The 17,011-nt window shown below is 39.5% G+C and overlaps 1 protein-coding gene across 1 annotated transcript; it reads left to right on the top strand.

Annotated features, from left to right (window-relative positions):
• The first annotated feature begins 2,259 nt into the window (after positions 1-2,259).
• LOC122642983 (enoyl-[acyl-carrier-protein] reductase [NADH], chloroplastic-like) lies at positions 2,260-15,768 on the top strand. The gene is made up of 13 exons (XM_043836610.1): positions 2,260-2,449; positions 2,745-3,064; positions 10,829-10,938; positions 11,042-11,097; positions 11,196-11,280; positions 11,375-11,422; positions 13,390-13,464; positions 13,543-13,654; positions 13,787-13,838; positions 13,936-13,987; positions 14,078-14,135; positions 15,262-15,360; positions 15,437-15,768. The coding sequence occupies exons 2-13, from the start codon at positions 2,782-2,784 to the stop codon at positions 15,607-15,609; spliced, it is 1,203 nt and encodes a 400-aa protein (XP_043692545.1). The 5' UTR covers positions 2,260-2,449; positions 2,745-2,781; the 3' UTR covers positions 15,610-15,768.
• The last annotated feature ends 1,243 nt before the right edge of the window (positions 15,769-17,011 follow it).

Genomic DNA, 17,011 nt, shown 5'->3' with positions numbered 1-17,011 from the left:
TGCTTGAACACTAGAAGCCTTGCCCCTTGGGTCCTTTATCATGTGATCATCAGCCCCTCAAACCAACCCCATCTTTGTGTGTGTGTGTGACCGCGATCTTTAAACAAAATCCTAATGCATTCCTATCTATATAACACCGTATTTTCATACCATTGCTTGTTGGAGATATGGTCAGGCTTATTTATTCGTAAATTGTGACCATTCAATTGGCAAGTACCAACTCCTTACGATCTAAAAGGTCATGAGTTCAATTCCCCTTGGGCTTATCTATCCACCCAAAAAAAAAAAATGGTCACCGGTGCATCAATTTGATAAATAAACCAGATTTATTATCAAAAAAAAAAAAGAAGTTCCAATTGGATGGGCCGAAGCCACAAAAAGATAGCGCCCTTTCACGGAGAGGAGAGATGGAAATAGAGCAGAGGGGAGATCTGAGAGGAAGAAGACGATGGCTGACTTAGGATTTTGTCTTGGGATTCAAGATCAGTTTGGTCTGATCGAACCGGTCTATGTTGGTTTGGTAGGAGAACCCATCATTTTAAAGGCAATTTAAATTTTTTTAAACCTCACCGTTAGATTGTGGAATCTCCACGTGTCATTCTCACCAACCTGGGCAGGATGATGGCTGCCATTATGGAGGCCATAGAAGGTCTGAATCTTTCTTGATGGGCTGAAGCCAAATGAAAGCTTTAGGGAGGGGGGGGGGAAGTTGGCAGTTAGGCAGATAGGAATATTGGGGTTTTTATTTATTTATTTGATGAAAGGAATATTGGGGATTGTGGATAAGGAAGGAGAAGTGTTTGATCTTTTCATTTACCAAAAATACCCACATTCTATAAAAGTCTAACGTGAAATTACACAAGTTATCCCTAATTTTAAGGTGAACAGAATATAGAGGAGAGGGTTGAGAAGAGGCGTTACAATATTTGTTGTAACTAACTTGATTACATTTCTACCCAAAAAAAAAAAAAAAAACTTGATTACATATACAGATTTATTTGTGTTAGTATTATATGAGATTTGGCCAAGGTATTTTGAAGAAAGTGGAAAAGATTCAACTGCTTGGATTGGTCTGGTAGCATTGATTACATATGAGAGCCGTTGAAATGGAATCAATTTGTTTTATATCGAAAAAAAAATTCTTGATTTTTCAATCTTTAAATACTTTCGTGTCTTCCTTGGATTTGGATCCTCCATGGCCTGGGTTTGAGGGGCCATCATGCTGTGCTCAACCTACAAGCCGCCATGTCCAATGGTTGGTGGATGATGGCCTTTCAAAATTCAAAATTGCCGATCACAATTCAAAAATTTTAAGCCACCATCCACCAACCATTGAATCGGCATTAATTCCACGTGGCAACCTGTGGGTTGAGTGCAGCATGATGGCCGCTCAACGCTAGGCCGCAAAAGATCCAAATCCGAGGAAGACACAAAAGTAGTTAAGGATTGAAATTTTGTAAAGATGTAGATCCAAAGGTCCTTTGCTCGCATGTCAAGTTCAACTCAATTAGAATTGACCAACTAATAAAATAAAGTCTTAAAATAATCCAAGATTACCAAGATGATGGATGACAATATGTTTCGACTATTAATTAGGTGCATCACTGTTAGGTGAATCACCCACACTCTTTAGATGGAACCATACTCATCTGTCTCCATATATATAGGCATTTGTAAATTTTTGGGGCGCTATTCTTTGTGCCGCAGCACAGGCTGCGGCCAGACACATGGGGATGGGTGCAATGACCACCCTACCCCCTTGAGTGGCAGGCCCATGTGCCTAGGCGCAGCTTACGTTGCGGTACAGAGAACATTCTCCCTAAATTTTTTTAGGGAAAAAGATCTCTACTTGGTGGTGTTTTATATGCCCTCTTATAAGGCACCGTGAAATGATGCATCTTCCCTTAGATAGATACCTAGGTGTGCTTTCCCACTGGCCCAGACACTTGTGTAGAGACCATGCGACCAAGTGGAGATCTCTTGCCCATTTTTTAATCTGTTTTTGATAGACTTGTAATTTTTTCTTGGAAAAATGTTCTTTGCACTGGGCGCAGGATGGATTAAGATACATAGGGTAGACGAAATGACTGTCCAACCCTTTGAATGACCGAAATGGTCACGGTATCCCGCCGCATGTGCCTGGGTGCAGCTGCGCTGAGGTAGTGTAGAGAACATTTCTTATCAATACCTTAAAACCCTAAAGAGAGAATCTGATCTGTTTAATTAATCCTCGGCATTTTCAAAGCTCGCTAAATAGTTTCGAACCCATAGGAGCCTCGATTCCATCGAAATTTATATATAGTAGTCCTTCCTTTTCTCCAAACGCTTCTGAAGCTTTTGGAGAAGACTACCCCTGGTAGAAGCGAGGGGAACTGAGGATTTTTTTTCTTATTCGTAGCCGAGCTTTCACAGGCCAACTGTCTACCGCAGCCATTTCGTTCCCACAGAGGTGAGATCCCGGAAATGTGACCATCGATTTTGAGAGAAAAAAGAGATTTCAACGTGGTGTGATTTTGTTCTGAGAAATTTGCTTTGGATTTCAGGTGATCTGTATTTTGTTTAACGCTTTCGTCCGATTTCGTTTTAGATTTCTTCAATGATGTTGTTTTCTTAAAATTTCTCTGTCCCGTGAGCTCATTTCTATGGGTTTCTTCTCTTTTTTGAGCTCTCATTAGTGAGAATTATCCATTTTTCGCTTTTATAGAGTTGGAGTTGTTTCTTCTGATTCTGTTATATTTATACAGATTTATTTTACTTTCTGCTGGATTTCATTTATTGGAGATGGCGGCAACTTCGGCTTCTGGACTTCAAATGGCAGCAGCAAGGTCCTGTATTTATTCTTCTCCCAAAAATTTCAACGGTACCAGTGCATTTTTTGTCTCAGAGGCCAGAGGCACCGCACGGTCTACGCTTACGAGCTCTTCTCATATATCGTCTGCGCAACGTTTCATCCGGAACTTCACATCTAGTCCTGTAACTGTAAGATGTAACAAGTTCGTTACACAGGCAATGTCTGAAGGAAGTGAGGACAAGCCTCTTCCAGGCTTGCCCATTGATCTCCGAGGTATGATATCTTGTATCCCGTTTCCTGATGTAGATGTTTTCCGTTGTGTAAGGTAGTATTATTCAATGCTGCTCTTTGTACACCTTGTTTTTCATTATGTCATCGTCGTCATTGCCTGGAAGCCGTTATAAATATGGAACAAAATCGAAAAGGAAGAATCTTTGTAGAACCCCCTGAAAAAAAAAAACATCTGCTGTACATTGCCTTCGTTTGCCACTAATGCCATTATAAGCATTGGGAAGAAAATTGTAGCAACAGTCGAGAGTTTTCTAAAAATTGGTACATCTGTTGTTCTCGTGATAAGTTCCATTAAATTTAATCTTTAGTCATTCTTGGTGGTACTAGTGATAATTTTTCTGATGCAGTTCAAGTTGAAACCAGACCCATATGGCACATATTATAGTTCACCTTAAGGCCTAAATTCTACCCATAATATGGCATGCACATCTAGAAATTGAATGGAGTGGGCCCCATGTGATTTGCGTGGAGAGGAGAATATCTAGAAGATTTGGTTGTTACAATATTTCTTTGGCTGAAGATTTGATTAAGTTTCTATTCCTTGTAATACGGTAATACCCAAGTTAGTAAGTTTCTATTTCTTTGTTTTTGTTCGTTTATTTCAGTACTGTTCTGTTGTAATGGAGGAGGGGGGATGGAGTGAATGAGTTATTGGCTTGCGCCTTTTAGTGTTCTGTGGTGATTCAGAACTTGTTGTTGTGTTTATCAGACACAACCCTGTTGTGGTGAATCGACAGGTTGGGTTTGGTGGTGATTCCATTCCCATAGGCCTTTGGTGGTGAATCTAATGTCATATCTTTTTTATTTCTTCTTTCATATGTAAAAGAAAACAAGAGAGTTAGAATGTATGTTATCAATACTGATTTGTCCCTATTGTGATTTTGTTGCAATTGATCTCCTACTAGTTCTTCCTTAGTTTGAGATCGATTCTGCATTATTTTCTCTGATCTTTTTGCCGCGTATAGTTTTCTTTCATCTTCTCCTTGTTTCTAACCCCCATTATTTTCTCTAGTACTAGGAATGATCATATTAGAGCTGATTTGGGAGTACCTTTGATACATGATAAGCTACGAGAAAGTCGTTTGAGGTGGCATGCCCATGTTCAACAGAGGCCTTTGGATGCCCCAGTATGGAGGTGTGATTTGATTCAGATTGAAGGAATTAAAAGAGTCAGGGGTAGACCTAAAATGACCTTAGAAGAAGTGGTGAGGAAAGGCATGCATAGCTTAGGCCTTGTATCAAGTATGACCTTGAATAAAGCCTGATTAGAGGGCAAGGATCCATGTAGCCGACCTCATTTAGTTGGGATAAGGCTGAGTTTGTTGTATTGATTTTATGGAATTGTCAACCCAAAATGTTAGGTTATGGTCTTTAATGGTGATTGTGATTCTATCCTTTGATCTTGACCAAACTGAACTTATTAATATTCCCAGGTTGACACACAAAGGGGGTGAATCAGGTTCACTAAAAAATCTTCCAATTTATTCCCAACATACGTTGCAACACACCCTTGGACCTTGGTATTCCCAACACTGATGACACTGTATATATTAACACTAATGGCACGACACTCACAACTGGCACACACGCATAGATGCATTGACAGCTCTTTCAACATTTTGTTCGTTCGGGTTTGATTGTGTCGTAGCTCTATAATTCGGATTAGGTTTATCGTTGGATGAACTGCATTGCGGATATTGATCTATGATCCCCATTTCTATGAAAAAGGAGAACATCTTGTAATGGTCAAACTGACCTCAACTTCTACTCAGTCATTAATGATTTTTAACTGCAAGTTACTGCTTAGGAACACCCTATCCTGCTTCAGCACTTGCCTACACAAGTGCAAGGGTTACAACCCTGAGTGCTGTGTTTTAGCCACAATAATGACTCAAGAACATTGTCCTGCTTCAACCCTTGACGAAAAGGCAAGGACTTCAATCCCTTAACCATAGACTAGTCTCAACTTACTAGGTTCACAATATAAAACCAGAAAATTACAAATCGCCCCTAATACATCAATGGTCTTGGTTTATCAACATTAACTAAACACTAGACAAACAAAATAGGGACTTGTGGATGCGAATTACCTCTAGCTGTATAATCCCACTGACGACTATTTACCCCAATGCATAGAATCAACCCAGGTGTGCTACGATCTTCAATGTTAGGCTTTGGAATCATATTATACCTCTCCTTGGATATTCCCACACTCCATTGTGTCTTTTGGAGTCCAATCAGTACGTTGCACGCTGACCATGTGCATGTGGATCAAGAAAACCTTGAAATATCTTCTTCTGTGAAAATCGTGATTTCTATTACGTTTTCCTTATTTTTCTATGCGTAGGGATGTTCCTATCGTTTCTGTGAACGCATAACAACTCGCGGCTCGCAAAACAGAGTTAAAACGAGAGTTATCTCAGTTTCAATGAAACCCCGAAGCCAGGGCAAAATTGTAATTTTGCTGACAAAATCATGACGTATAACGTGCTGTTGCTGAGATATAGACACTGAATCTTGTATAAAGTGCGCGTGCAATGAGGAACCTTCGATCAGAATCAGTTCCGTCACATAACAACAAAATGAGAGCGGGAGCTCTAATAGCTTCTCAAAAGGAATCTTTTATGGGGCAGACGGTACTCTGTTTTACACGATAACAAGGACCACCGAGGGTCTACGGTGGCAGCAATTGATGACCGTTTGATCATCTCTTGAAAAAGGCGGGTGATTTATGATCATCCGATTTTGTCGTTCCGTTAGCGCTTTGCGGGAGCGATGACGACCTGTAAAACAAAATCTATCTGGCGGTAGACGTATATCCGTGTAACACCGAAGCAGCCTTGAACTTGCGGCGAATAAAACATTTCAAATCAGAATCTTCCACGCTCACTGGTACGTCAATGTCACACGGGAGCTGTTCCTGATTCAATGTGTCGCAGTACATCAACACTCCTACGCCCAGCCAATAACAGGGGCTGCAGGAGAATCTCTCTAATTGGCCTTATCCATGCCTAAGCGCGCAATGTTCTCAGTCACAAATATGGAATCTGAGTACGTGGCCAAATCTGTGCCGCTGAAACTATGATTCAATTCATTCCGTAGTTCCAGATTTTAGCACACCTTAGCCTACCAGATGCCCAGAAAGGGTATCTAGGCTATAACTTCTTCATTACAAGGAATTTTTGAGTTCCGTCTTTGCCACCATGCTTGTGACTAGCAGGCCCTTAATTCTACATATCGTATCGGAGGAAAACTGACAGAATGCTCCTTAAAAGTCCATTAACTCTCCCAATTTGCTCTATTTTTGCGCAACGATACGAAAAAAACACTGTAACTTTCTTGTCTGGTATCGAAATGGTACGAAACCAGTTTCATTGGAACCACGACTCAACGAACTATATTTTTCATGTAGATCACTGCCCAGTTCTGCCATTAAACATTCCAAAAATAGATCTGAACACGCTGCCACTGCGTGAACCTATGGAATCAACACTTTGCTTTACAGGGCCTTCACCTGCTGCTTCAGCCTTCTGTCAAACCCTGTATAAACATATAACTGATGTATATAAGTCACCTAAAGGGTTGATTTTATTGAAAAAAAGCTTTGGGTTGGATCATATATGTATTGGGACTTTGATCCCATGGGTTTATTTTGTAATTGGCCAATTTAATGAGCCTAAAATATGGGTAGAAAGTAGGAACACGGGATTTACTTCATTAGTTTAGTTAAAGTCCTGTTTTGAGTCTGTTTTCTTTATTATTTCACTTTCCTAGTCAATTTAGGATGCCTTATTAGTTAAGGATTGGGTTTGGCCTTTCCTTTTTAGTGTTTAAGTCTATTTTTGGTTTTTTATATAAGTTTGTAAGGGAGGCCAGCATTGTACACGAATTTGAATGAATAGAAAAGTTGCTTATGCAATGTTGAAATCCTGAGATAGGATGGGTGAGATGCCCAGGCTGAGATAGCCAACCACAACCTTCCTCCATCCCCTTCCATCAGTTCTTGATTCCAAACCCTAGTTTCAGTCAAATTGAGTTCAAGAATGCTCGAAGCTGTTGGGATTTCTTTCAACTGATTGTCACATTGATTTCTTGAAGATTACCACATCAAGATCATTGCTGCTTCAACAGGTCATTAATTTTGTGGGATTCTATCGTTGGTTATCTTTTGAGATCTCATCATTCTTTTCCAACCAATTTTGAGATCCCATTGCTCTCTTTCTTGTTCTTTGGAGATTTTTTAAATTTGATCCCGCCTAGGATTAGACCTATTCTGGTTCTAGTCTTACATTATTTGGTATCGGGGCCTATCACCTCCTAGGGTTGATATCAATGCAAGGGAGATGAAGCCAGATGTTCCTTTGCTGGACAAAGAGATCCACTCCTATTTCTTGATTGGTTGGATTATCTAGTTGAATATTTTGACTGGTACAACCCAACAGAGGTGTAGAAGCTTAGGTTTGTTCACTTCCAATTGACTGGTTATGCTAAGCAATGGTGGAAATCCCATGAAGAGAGACTCAGAGCTAGAAGATGTGAACCTAGGACTTGGGAAGAGATGAAGCACGAGTTGAAGATCAAGTTCCTATCGGAACTTATGCAAAGAAAGCTTTCCTTTCAACACTATTACCAGCAAAAGACATTTACAGTTGAAGAGAACTTGAAACATTTATTGCAAAAGTTTGAAGCCACGTTTGGTCCCCTCTACCCTCCACCTCCACGGGATGCTACTATGGCAGCCGTTGAAGTTTTGACGATGGGAGAGCAACAAGAGAAGGCTATGGATGCTGAAGATCTACTCAAGGCTGCCCACGAAGATTCATTCCATAATTAGGTGATGGTCACTATGCAACATAGTTGTCACGGCGGTTAGGCGACCCAAGGCGGTGGAGAGGGCCAAAGTTTAAGGCGACACCAACTAGGCGTCCAAGGCGCCGAAGTCGACCAAGGTGCCTGGACGCCTAGGCGCTGCCTAGGCGATGCCTTGACAACTATGCTATGCAAAATTCTGCTCGCAAAGAGGGAAGGTAAACTCAGTGATCGCAACTATAGAATCCATTCCGGAGATGTTGGTGTGTGAACCACAGCTTGATGATGATTGGGCTGTTAATGCTGCCCTTGAGGGAGAAGAGTGTGAAGACACCCTGGATGATAACAATGACATCTATGAGATTTGTTGAAGTGCAAGCAATTTTTTTCGTCATGGAAGAGTCAGTCTTTGATGTTTTGAATGTCGAGGCATACATTGAAGAGTTTGAAGCAGAGAAGGTTGAAGAAACGACTGTAGAAGATCCCATGGACATGACAACTGATTATGAAGTCGAGCACATAGAGTTCGTCATGCCACCAGAGTTCTATGAAGAGAAAGTTGCATGCCTTGAGGACTACATTCCTAACATCCAGGAGCTGCTTGAGTAATATTATGGTTTGAAGACGGATGTTCACCACACAAAGTTGATTCCTCCATTTTGCAAAATTTGAGGTCGAATTTTTTTCAAGCAGGAGAGAATTGATGTAGATAAGTCACCTAAAGGGTTTATTTTATTGAAACAAAACTTTGGGTTGGGTCATATATGTATTGGGACTTTGATCCCATGGGTTTATTTTGTAATCGGCCAATTTAATACATAAAATATGGGTAGAAAGTAGGAAAACGGGATTTATTTCATTAGTTTAGATAGAGTCCTGTTTTGAATTTGTTTACTTTATTATTTCACTTTCCTAATCAATTTAGGATACCATATTAGTTAAGGATTGGGTTAGGCCTTTCCTTTTTAGTGTTTAACTCTATTTTTGAGTCTTCTATATAAGTTATAAGGGAGGCCAGCATTGTACACGAATTTGAATGAATAGAAAAGTTGCTTATGCAATGTTGAAATCCTGCGATAGGATAGGTGAGATGCCCAGGCTGAGATAGCCAACCCCAACCTTCCCCCCATCCCCTTCCATTGGTTCTTGATTCCAAACCCTAGTTTCAGTCTATTCTTTCTTTGGTTATCTTTTGAGATCTCATCATTCTTCTCCAACCAATTTTGAGATCCCATTGTTCTCTTTGGGATCTCATTGCTCTCTTTCTTGTTCTTTGGAGATTTTTTTTTTTAATTTGATCCTGCTTGGGATTAGACTTATTCTAGTTCTAGTCTTACATTAATAACACATGGTGTAATACTTCAAACACCTACTATATGTGCTCGGAAACCTCTGTATACCTGCCAAAACCTGCCCACGCTGAATTTGGCCTGTCTGCACTGCCAACTCATTGTCTGACTTGTCCAGCACTGCCGGAATACTTGTACACACTGTGCATCATCAGAAACCTCTGCCAAACGCATTCTGACACCTGTGCACCATTCCCAGCACTGCCTGTCAATCCAATACTGCCACATCATGTCTGACACTGTACAAATATGCACACTACTGCCAAACGCCATCATGTGCTGCCACACATGTCCAGAAGCTGCCCCGTACTGACATATGCCATTTCTCAACTGTACAACTTCTCTATCGCTGTACTGTACTATATCATGTGCCACTGCCTCTGTAACTGTACTGACTGTGCTGCCATCATACTGCTGACTGTGTTGCCATATCACACTGCCATCTGTCATTTGACTGAAGTACTATCCACCACAGGGTAAGTTTGTCTGTCATCTGTGTCAAGCATCATGACCTGTGTGAGTGTGTTGATCCTAACTGCATTCACAACAATGACAACACCAACTGCCATATCCCGAACACTTATCATTGATAAAAACTACGTATTTCGTACTATGTTGTTTATTATCCAGAAAATAACTAATTGAATGATGGATGTGGTGAAAATTGGGTCTTTTGCCATGCAACGTCGTATCCTGTTCCACAGAGGAAAATATACCATGTGAGAGTTCTACTTCAACCTATATCCAACTCTATATGCCACCAGAAAGGAGCGACTTGTCTTTCAAGATGAGAGGCTTTTTTATGCACATCATCTCCAGATTTTCCCATCATGCTGTTTATTTTTGCCAATGATTGGTTGAACCATATGCGGCACTGACACAAAATTCTTGGTGTTTTATCCATTGGTGGCTAACGGCCAACCAGAACCAGATAAAGGTGGCCGTGGGTCATTTTGGTCTGGGTTGGGTAAGGTCATAATCAGGTAGTGTTTGGAAATGTCCAGCCTTGATGTTAAGGTTAGAAATAGCCTATTGGCTCAAGCCTCTATCTTAAAGAAGCAATGAGATTGGCATATCTTATTTGTTTTGGTTTCTTTTTTTCTCCAAAGACTGCATCATATGTTATTGATCAGCTCTTGAACTCAGTATATCTCTCTGCTATGGAGCAGGTTTTTTTTTCTTCAACAGCCACATTTCATGTTTTTGCTACATTGAAACCAGCATCTGGATTAAAGAACGTGGTACACCCAAAGAAGAAAGAGCAACTAAAATTTGAATCTTAAATTGGTTGTGCTTTGTAATTATGAAACATTTTGGATAATTAACTTCATGATAATCGACACTTCATCTATTTTCATATCTTGCTAATTCGTATCTGGGTGAAACTTATTTATTATTTTTATATTGTGAGTTACGAAATATCAATGATTGATAAATTGTACTTGCATGCATGCAAGCATAAAGGCCAGGCCAGTTCACCCTTTACAGTTGACTGTCCAAATGGTGTTTATTGTCTAGTCCAAAATGGTCCAATATCCCTTTGGTCATCGTTTAAAAAATAAACTAAAGTTTGGAATATTATCTGTAGGTAAAAGAGCATTTATTGCTGGGGTAGCTGATGACAATGGATATGGTTGGGCCATAGCAAAATCTCTAGCTGCGGCAGGTGCTGAAATCCTTGTTGGTACATGGGTACCTGTATGTAAAATAACTCTCTCCATAGTTTTTCTTATGCATAGGCAGAGATATTGTAGGACTATGAGAATTTTGAATTCCTGATAGAAGTCTTATCCTTGTGCAGGCACTAAACATTTTTGAGACCAGTCTAAGACGTGGAAAGTTTGATGAATCACGCAAGTAAGATTCAATACTTAGCATTTCTCATTCAGGATTCACATCCAAACAGCTTAATACTTGCATGATTGCCTCCTCTAACAGAGAATTTGCTGTGTCAGGTTGCCAGATGGTTCTCTGATGAAGATTACAAAAGTGTACCCACTGGATGCAGTATATGATAGCCTTGAGGATGTTCCTGAAGACGTAAATATGCAGAGCCATATCATAGTTTAAATGCTTAATGTTTAAGAGGAGCAGTTTTAGTTGTTTAAGCTGGTATCATGCTTTTTTCGTGCAGGTAAAAGCAAATAAGCGTTATGCAGGATCCTTAAAATGGACTGTTCAGGTACTTCATTTTTCCTTGATGCAGAGTGAAATTTTTTAATGGCAAAAATTTCGTGTATCCATTTGGCAGAAACAGGTCAACACTATCAAACCTAACAGAAAACCAGAATCTTAGTGACCAAACACAACAGAATATATGGACAGAATATAGGAGAGTTGGTAACTCTATCAAACCAATGGATGGGGCTAAAATTATAATCGAAGGAGGGTCCTCTTGTGTTGATTGAATGTTGAACGTCTCAGGTTCATCCAATGGGGGGTTTGGGAGGAACAATCAGAATCAGAAAATAGAAAGTTAGGAAAACAGAAAAAAGTAACTAAGAGAATTTAATATGTTTTTCAATCCATCAGTCTAATCAGACTTGGATCGAAGGAGTTAGAGAAGGGGAGGAACAACATATTAAAATCTCAACACAATCTGACGGTTAAATTTTCTAAAATCATAGACTGAAGATCATAATATGCTACTGTCAAAAAAACCCATCGCAAACACTAAACAGAGCTGGAAACTTCAGAACAGATTAAGAAATTGAAGAACAGTAATAATCAGTTTAATAAGCATCCAAATAAGTACTAATAATACCTGATAGGAGCACATAACTGAGAAGAATGGTTGCTGGAATACTGCTGGACAGAGATGAGACACAGAGGGGTAATAGAGAAGAAGAAGCAGGGCCTCACCACCACTGGCCTGCGGGAAAGGCTTCACCACCAGTCCCAACCTAGGATTCACCACAAGCTGCTGCTCCATTGAAGAAGACATTTTATTTTCAATCTCAAAAACTGTGGGCTCTTCTGGCCCTTCCTCTTTATTTATAATGTTCAATCCACATTACAAGAATAGAAACTCCCTATGTGGGGGAGTAGCTTGGCTGTCTAGCAAGTTTAAAAAATGGTTGCTGGAATACTGCTGGACAGAGATGAGACAAAGAAGGATAATAGAGAAGAAAATAGGAAGTAGGGATATGACCAGAGGGCCTCCCCGCCATTGGCCTGCAGGAAAAGCTTCACCACCAGTCCCAACCTAGGATTCACCACAAGCTGCTGCTCCATTGAAGAAGACATTTTTTTCAATCGCATAAACTGTGGGCTCTTGTGACCCTTCCTCTTTATTTATAATGTTCAATCGACATTACAAGAATAGAAACTACCTGTGGAAGGTGGGGGGGGGGGGGGGGGAGTAGCTAGGCTGCCAAGCAAGTTTAAAAAAGAAACTAAACAATAAAATAGAAAGTACTTGGAAATAGAAACTCTTACGTAGCCCAGCTATTAATTAAGTAGCATTACAAAGAAATAGAAATAATGAAAATAGTAACTAGAGATTTAGAAACTCAAAGATCTTGGCAGCTTCAATATCTTCCACAAAAGATCATGAACAGTACCGCATGAACACTACAATGTGAACCATACCACATGAAGTATGGACAGTCTTCTTCCTTGAACTGCGTCAAGTATGTCAAACGGTCTTCACTTTTTTGGCAACCTGGAAAATTATTTGTATGTAGATATTTCAAAGTTTATTTCGTAATCAGCTGGACAGCCTGAATTAAGCTCAACACAGTCTATGCATCAATCTGTATTGAATTATAATCCACACATTTAGATGGAAAAATAATATAAATGTACAACACAAAAAAAGATATAACTATTTGCATGCTTCAAATTACATACCGACTTATAGCACCATAACATGCATTTTGCATAGGAACTTTTTAAAAGAGAGAAAGTTCTAGTGGTGGCAAGCATGTTGTGCTGCAGTTTTGTGCAAGTCATCATCATCCTGCTTTGGCTCCATATCAATGCTCATTGACCACATATTTGTCAAACCAAACAGCACAAACTTGGGTTACCTCAAAAACAGAAAATGACAGACTTGCCAAAATGAAATAATTGCTATCCTTTGCCCTTCAGTTATACATATAATGGCTTATATCTGTCAATCTCATATTGGTTGTAAACATTTCACAGGAAGTTGTTGAATCAGTGAAGCAGGATTTTGGGAGCATTGACATCCTTGTGCACTCACTTGCCAATGGCCCAGAGGTACAGTCTTCTCATTTCTGTTGTAAACCTATTTTGCAATCTGTTTTTGTACCTTATCATTAAACATCTCATTTGCAGGTGAGTAAACCTTTATTGGAGACATCCAGGAAAGGATATCTTGCTGCAATCTCTGCATCTAGTTACTCTTTTGTTTCTTTGCTTAAGCATTTCCTTCCAATAATGAATCCAGGCATGCTTTCTCACTCTGATTCTCCAATCCCCCTCCCCTCCTTATTTTATTTTAGGTCCGTTTCATATCAAATATTTTTTGCAATAGCAATTCATGTTGCTAGATATACATGATTTTTGGTTTTACATTCAGGTGGTGCATCAATTTCTCTCACTTATATTGCCTCCGAAAGGGTCATTCCTGGGTATGATACGATGCTTTATTTACTCATCTTGATGTGTTTCCATATTGAATGAGTCTCCATAGTGGTAGATATTCTAATCCAAGCCAAATTTGTACAGATATGGTGGAGGCATGAGTTCAGCAAAAGCTGCTCTGGAGAGTGATACTAAAGTAAGTTTTTTCTAGCTGATTGTAATGGTTGCATCAATTTATGGTCAATACATGTCACATGATGCCACTGATATCTTTTACTTACTGTAGGTGCTTGCTTTTGAAGCTGGAAGAAAACAAAAAATTCGGGTCAACACTATATCTGCTGGTGCGTACTCCCTTATTTGCAATATCCTATATTATTTGACGATTGCTTCAGAATCCATCTCCATCCAGTAGCCCCCAAAGATGTCACCATCCTTGTACCAGAGCATTTGTACATACGCAGGACGCTCTGGGTTGCTACCCATTATTTTTTTAGAAATACTTATAAAGGGGCATCAAACAATTTTGACTATGCACTACTTTTTCCTTTTGACAGACCATCGTACACTCTTTACTACCAATCAACCATACAAACCAATCACTCTATTGGATGGTTGTATATTCATGTTGGTTTTGCGAAACATCTACGGATGGTTTTATGCATGAAATAATGATGATTCTTCCTATAACTGCAACATTCTATACAATAGGAGGATGTAATCTTCATTCTCAGATTCCATTATGGATCACCAAATTGATGGTCAACGCAGAAGTGAATGATGAGAAATAGAGGTTGGGCTTTCGAAAAGTTAACCCCAAATTCCCTTCATGATCTCTCTTTCTGTTGTAAGTCGTTTGGATTAAGAGAAAGGACACTAACAGATGTAAAGCTCCGTACTCAAGTGTCTGATCCAATACTTAGGAGTCTGATAATGCTGCTTTAGAAGCCCAGTGCATGGATATAATCATACACTTGATTTCATGCATAAAATGAATTTTTTTTGGGGGGGGGGTGTTAAAAAGGAAAACATAGAATGTTCTGAGATTAAAATGGAGACTGAAAATGTTGTATAGGTAACAGTAAAAACAATACATAAATTGATTAAATCAAGTTTCTGCATTTAAAACCAGCAGAATTGTACTACATGGGTTCAAAATTTACGCTGGGTACAGGACAGAAAGGATGGATTTTCAACAGTACAAGGGTTCCCATGTTTTTTGTGTATGAGCTACACAGATATGCAATTGCCACGAGACTGTATTGTATATGACTCATACGCACTTGTAGTAATTGTATATTATATCTATGATTACAATAAAGTTACTGTTCCTAGCCCCCGGACAAAAATTAAAAACAAGAAATTTTATATTTGTATGTTCTTTGCATCTGAAAGTCCTGCCATAGGTTTAATGATCTATTTCTGAACATAATAACTATTTATTCTGCCTTGTTATGTCACTATCTTTAGGTCCACTTGGAAGCCGTGCTGCAAAAGCCATTGGTTTCATTGACAAGATGATTGAATACTCATATGCCAATGCCCCCATACAGAAGGAACTCTCTGCAGGTAAGAATTTAATGCATCTCCTAGGACTCATGTTTTCTCTTGCTCCTTTACATTTTCTTACATTAAATTTGGACAGATGAAGTGGGGAATGCCGCCGCCTTCCTTGTATCGCCACTGTCTTCAGCTATCACAGGTGCAGTTGTGTACGTCGATAATGGTTTGAACGCAATGGGAGTAGGGATTGACAGTCCAATATTTGGAGTACTTGACATTCCAAAAGAAAATTGCGCTAGAGATAGCAATAGTTAGATGGACTTAGAGCCTGTCCATTTAGGATCTAGTGTAGAAGGCAGACTATAGTTCTTTAAATTGTATATCATCCGAGGATAACTCTTTGGTGGGTATCTCCCATTTTGAGATGAGAAATTCCTGGTTGTTTCTTTTATTGGAAAAAAAATTATTTTTGGGAAGTGATAGTAAGAATTCACACTGAGTCATAGGCTCTGATTCAATTAATTCCAATATGAGTTTTGAAACCATGGTCCAAAATGCAGAGCAAGAGCAAGGAGACCGGTTTTTAGGGCAAAGCATGAAAATGACAAAATTAAATACTACCTAAAGTAGAGAGCAGCTTCAAAGCATGTCCATTGATAAACAGAAGATAGGGGTGAATTGAAAAGCCTCAATGTTTGATCTAGTAAGAACTATTATAAGTCTTAAATAAACGAAAAAGAATAAAATTATACTCAACCAATAGGGTGACTTTCTTTGAAGTGTGTTCTCAAACATTTGAATTGGAGTTCTCTCACATAGGGTGGAATCAAGGTGTAGAATAGAGAGTACCACTCCTATGAAAGGATTTGATCACTAAGGTCTTGTCACTCCTGTGGATGAACATTACAACAGAAAAAGAGGATTCAGATTTGAATTGACCTGAATCAGTTTAGGAATCGAGAATCTAAGCTATGTTATGGTGCAAATCGAATCAGATTAGGAATCAGGAATCAGCCCATGAATCGGCTGATTCGATACTTATTCAGGAATCAATGAGTAGGAACGGTGTCAACTCATTCGCACATTTCAACCTGATTTTTTAAAACCGTGCAAGAAGTGTTTGGGTGTTCTGGTCAAGCATCAAAGTGGGTTCCTTTGATCAATAACCCACCAAATAGCCTTTCACCTACCGTGAACCAACCAAATGTTGATCAAAATTGACATATTGTTTGCAACATTGATCTATCATAGTAAAATTAAGGTTAACTTGAACAATCTGTTTGCAAAATTTGAACTCCAACTAAACTACCAGACGGCAAATAAAACCAGAGTTGGGATCAGCTACCCACATGGGGAGCAGTGGGGACAGATCCCAACCCTCCATGGGGTGTGGGACCCATGTCGCATGGAGGGTTCAGATCTGTCCCCACCGTCCCCAACTGGGTAGCAGATCCGGACTCAAAAATACACCCCGTGTGCCCGCCTAGAGACTCCCCTAGCGGTCTACTAGTCTGAAGAACCTTTCTTGCTTCAAGGCACATTCTGTTCACAGGCCGAAAGTTGGAACAGCAGAAGTTCCTAATTTTGGTGTGTGATTTGCAATATCTAAAAGAGATCCCAAGTTCAAAAGACAGCCTTATAACTAGCAAACCATAAGGTATTGAGCCTAATACTAGCATGCAGCCAAGGTTTTAAAAGTAAGAATTGACAAATGCTA

This window comes from Telopea speciosissima, chromosome 10 (genome assembly GCF_018873765.1).
Source record: "Telopea speciosissima isolate NSW1024214 ecotype Mountain lineage chromosome 10, Tspe_v1, whole genome shotgun sequence".
Taxonomy (NCBI): domain Eukaryota; kingdom Viridiplantae; phylum Streptophyta; class Magnoliopsida; order Proteales; family Proteaceae; genus Telopea; species Telopea speciosissima.
This window is presented reverse-complemented; position numbering and strand designations above follow the sequence as displayed.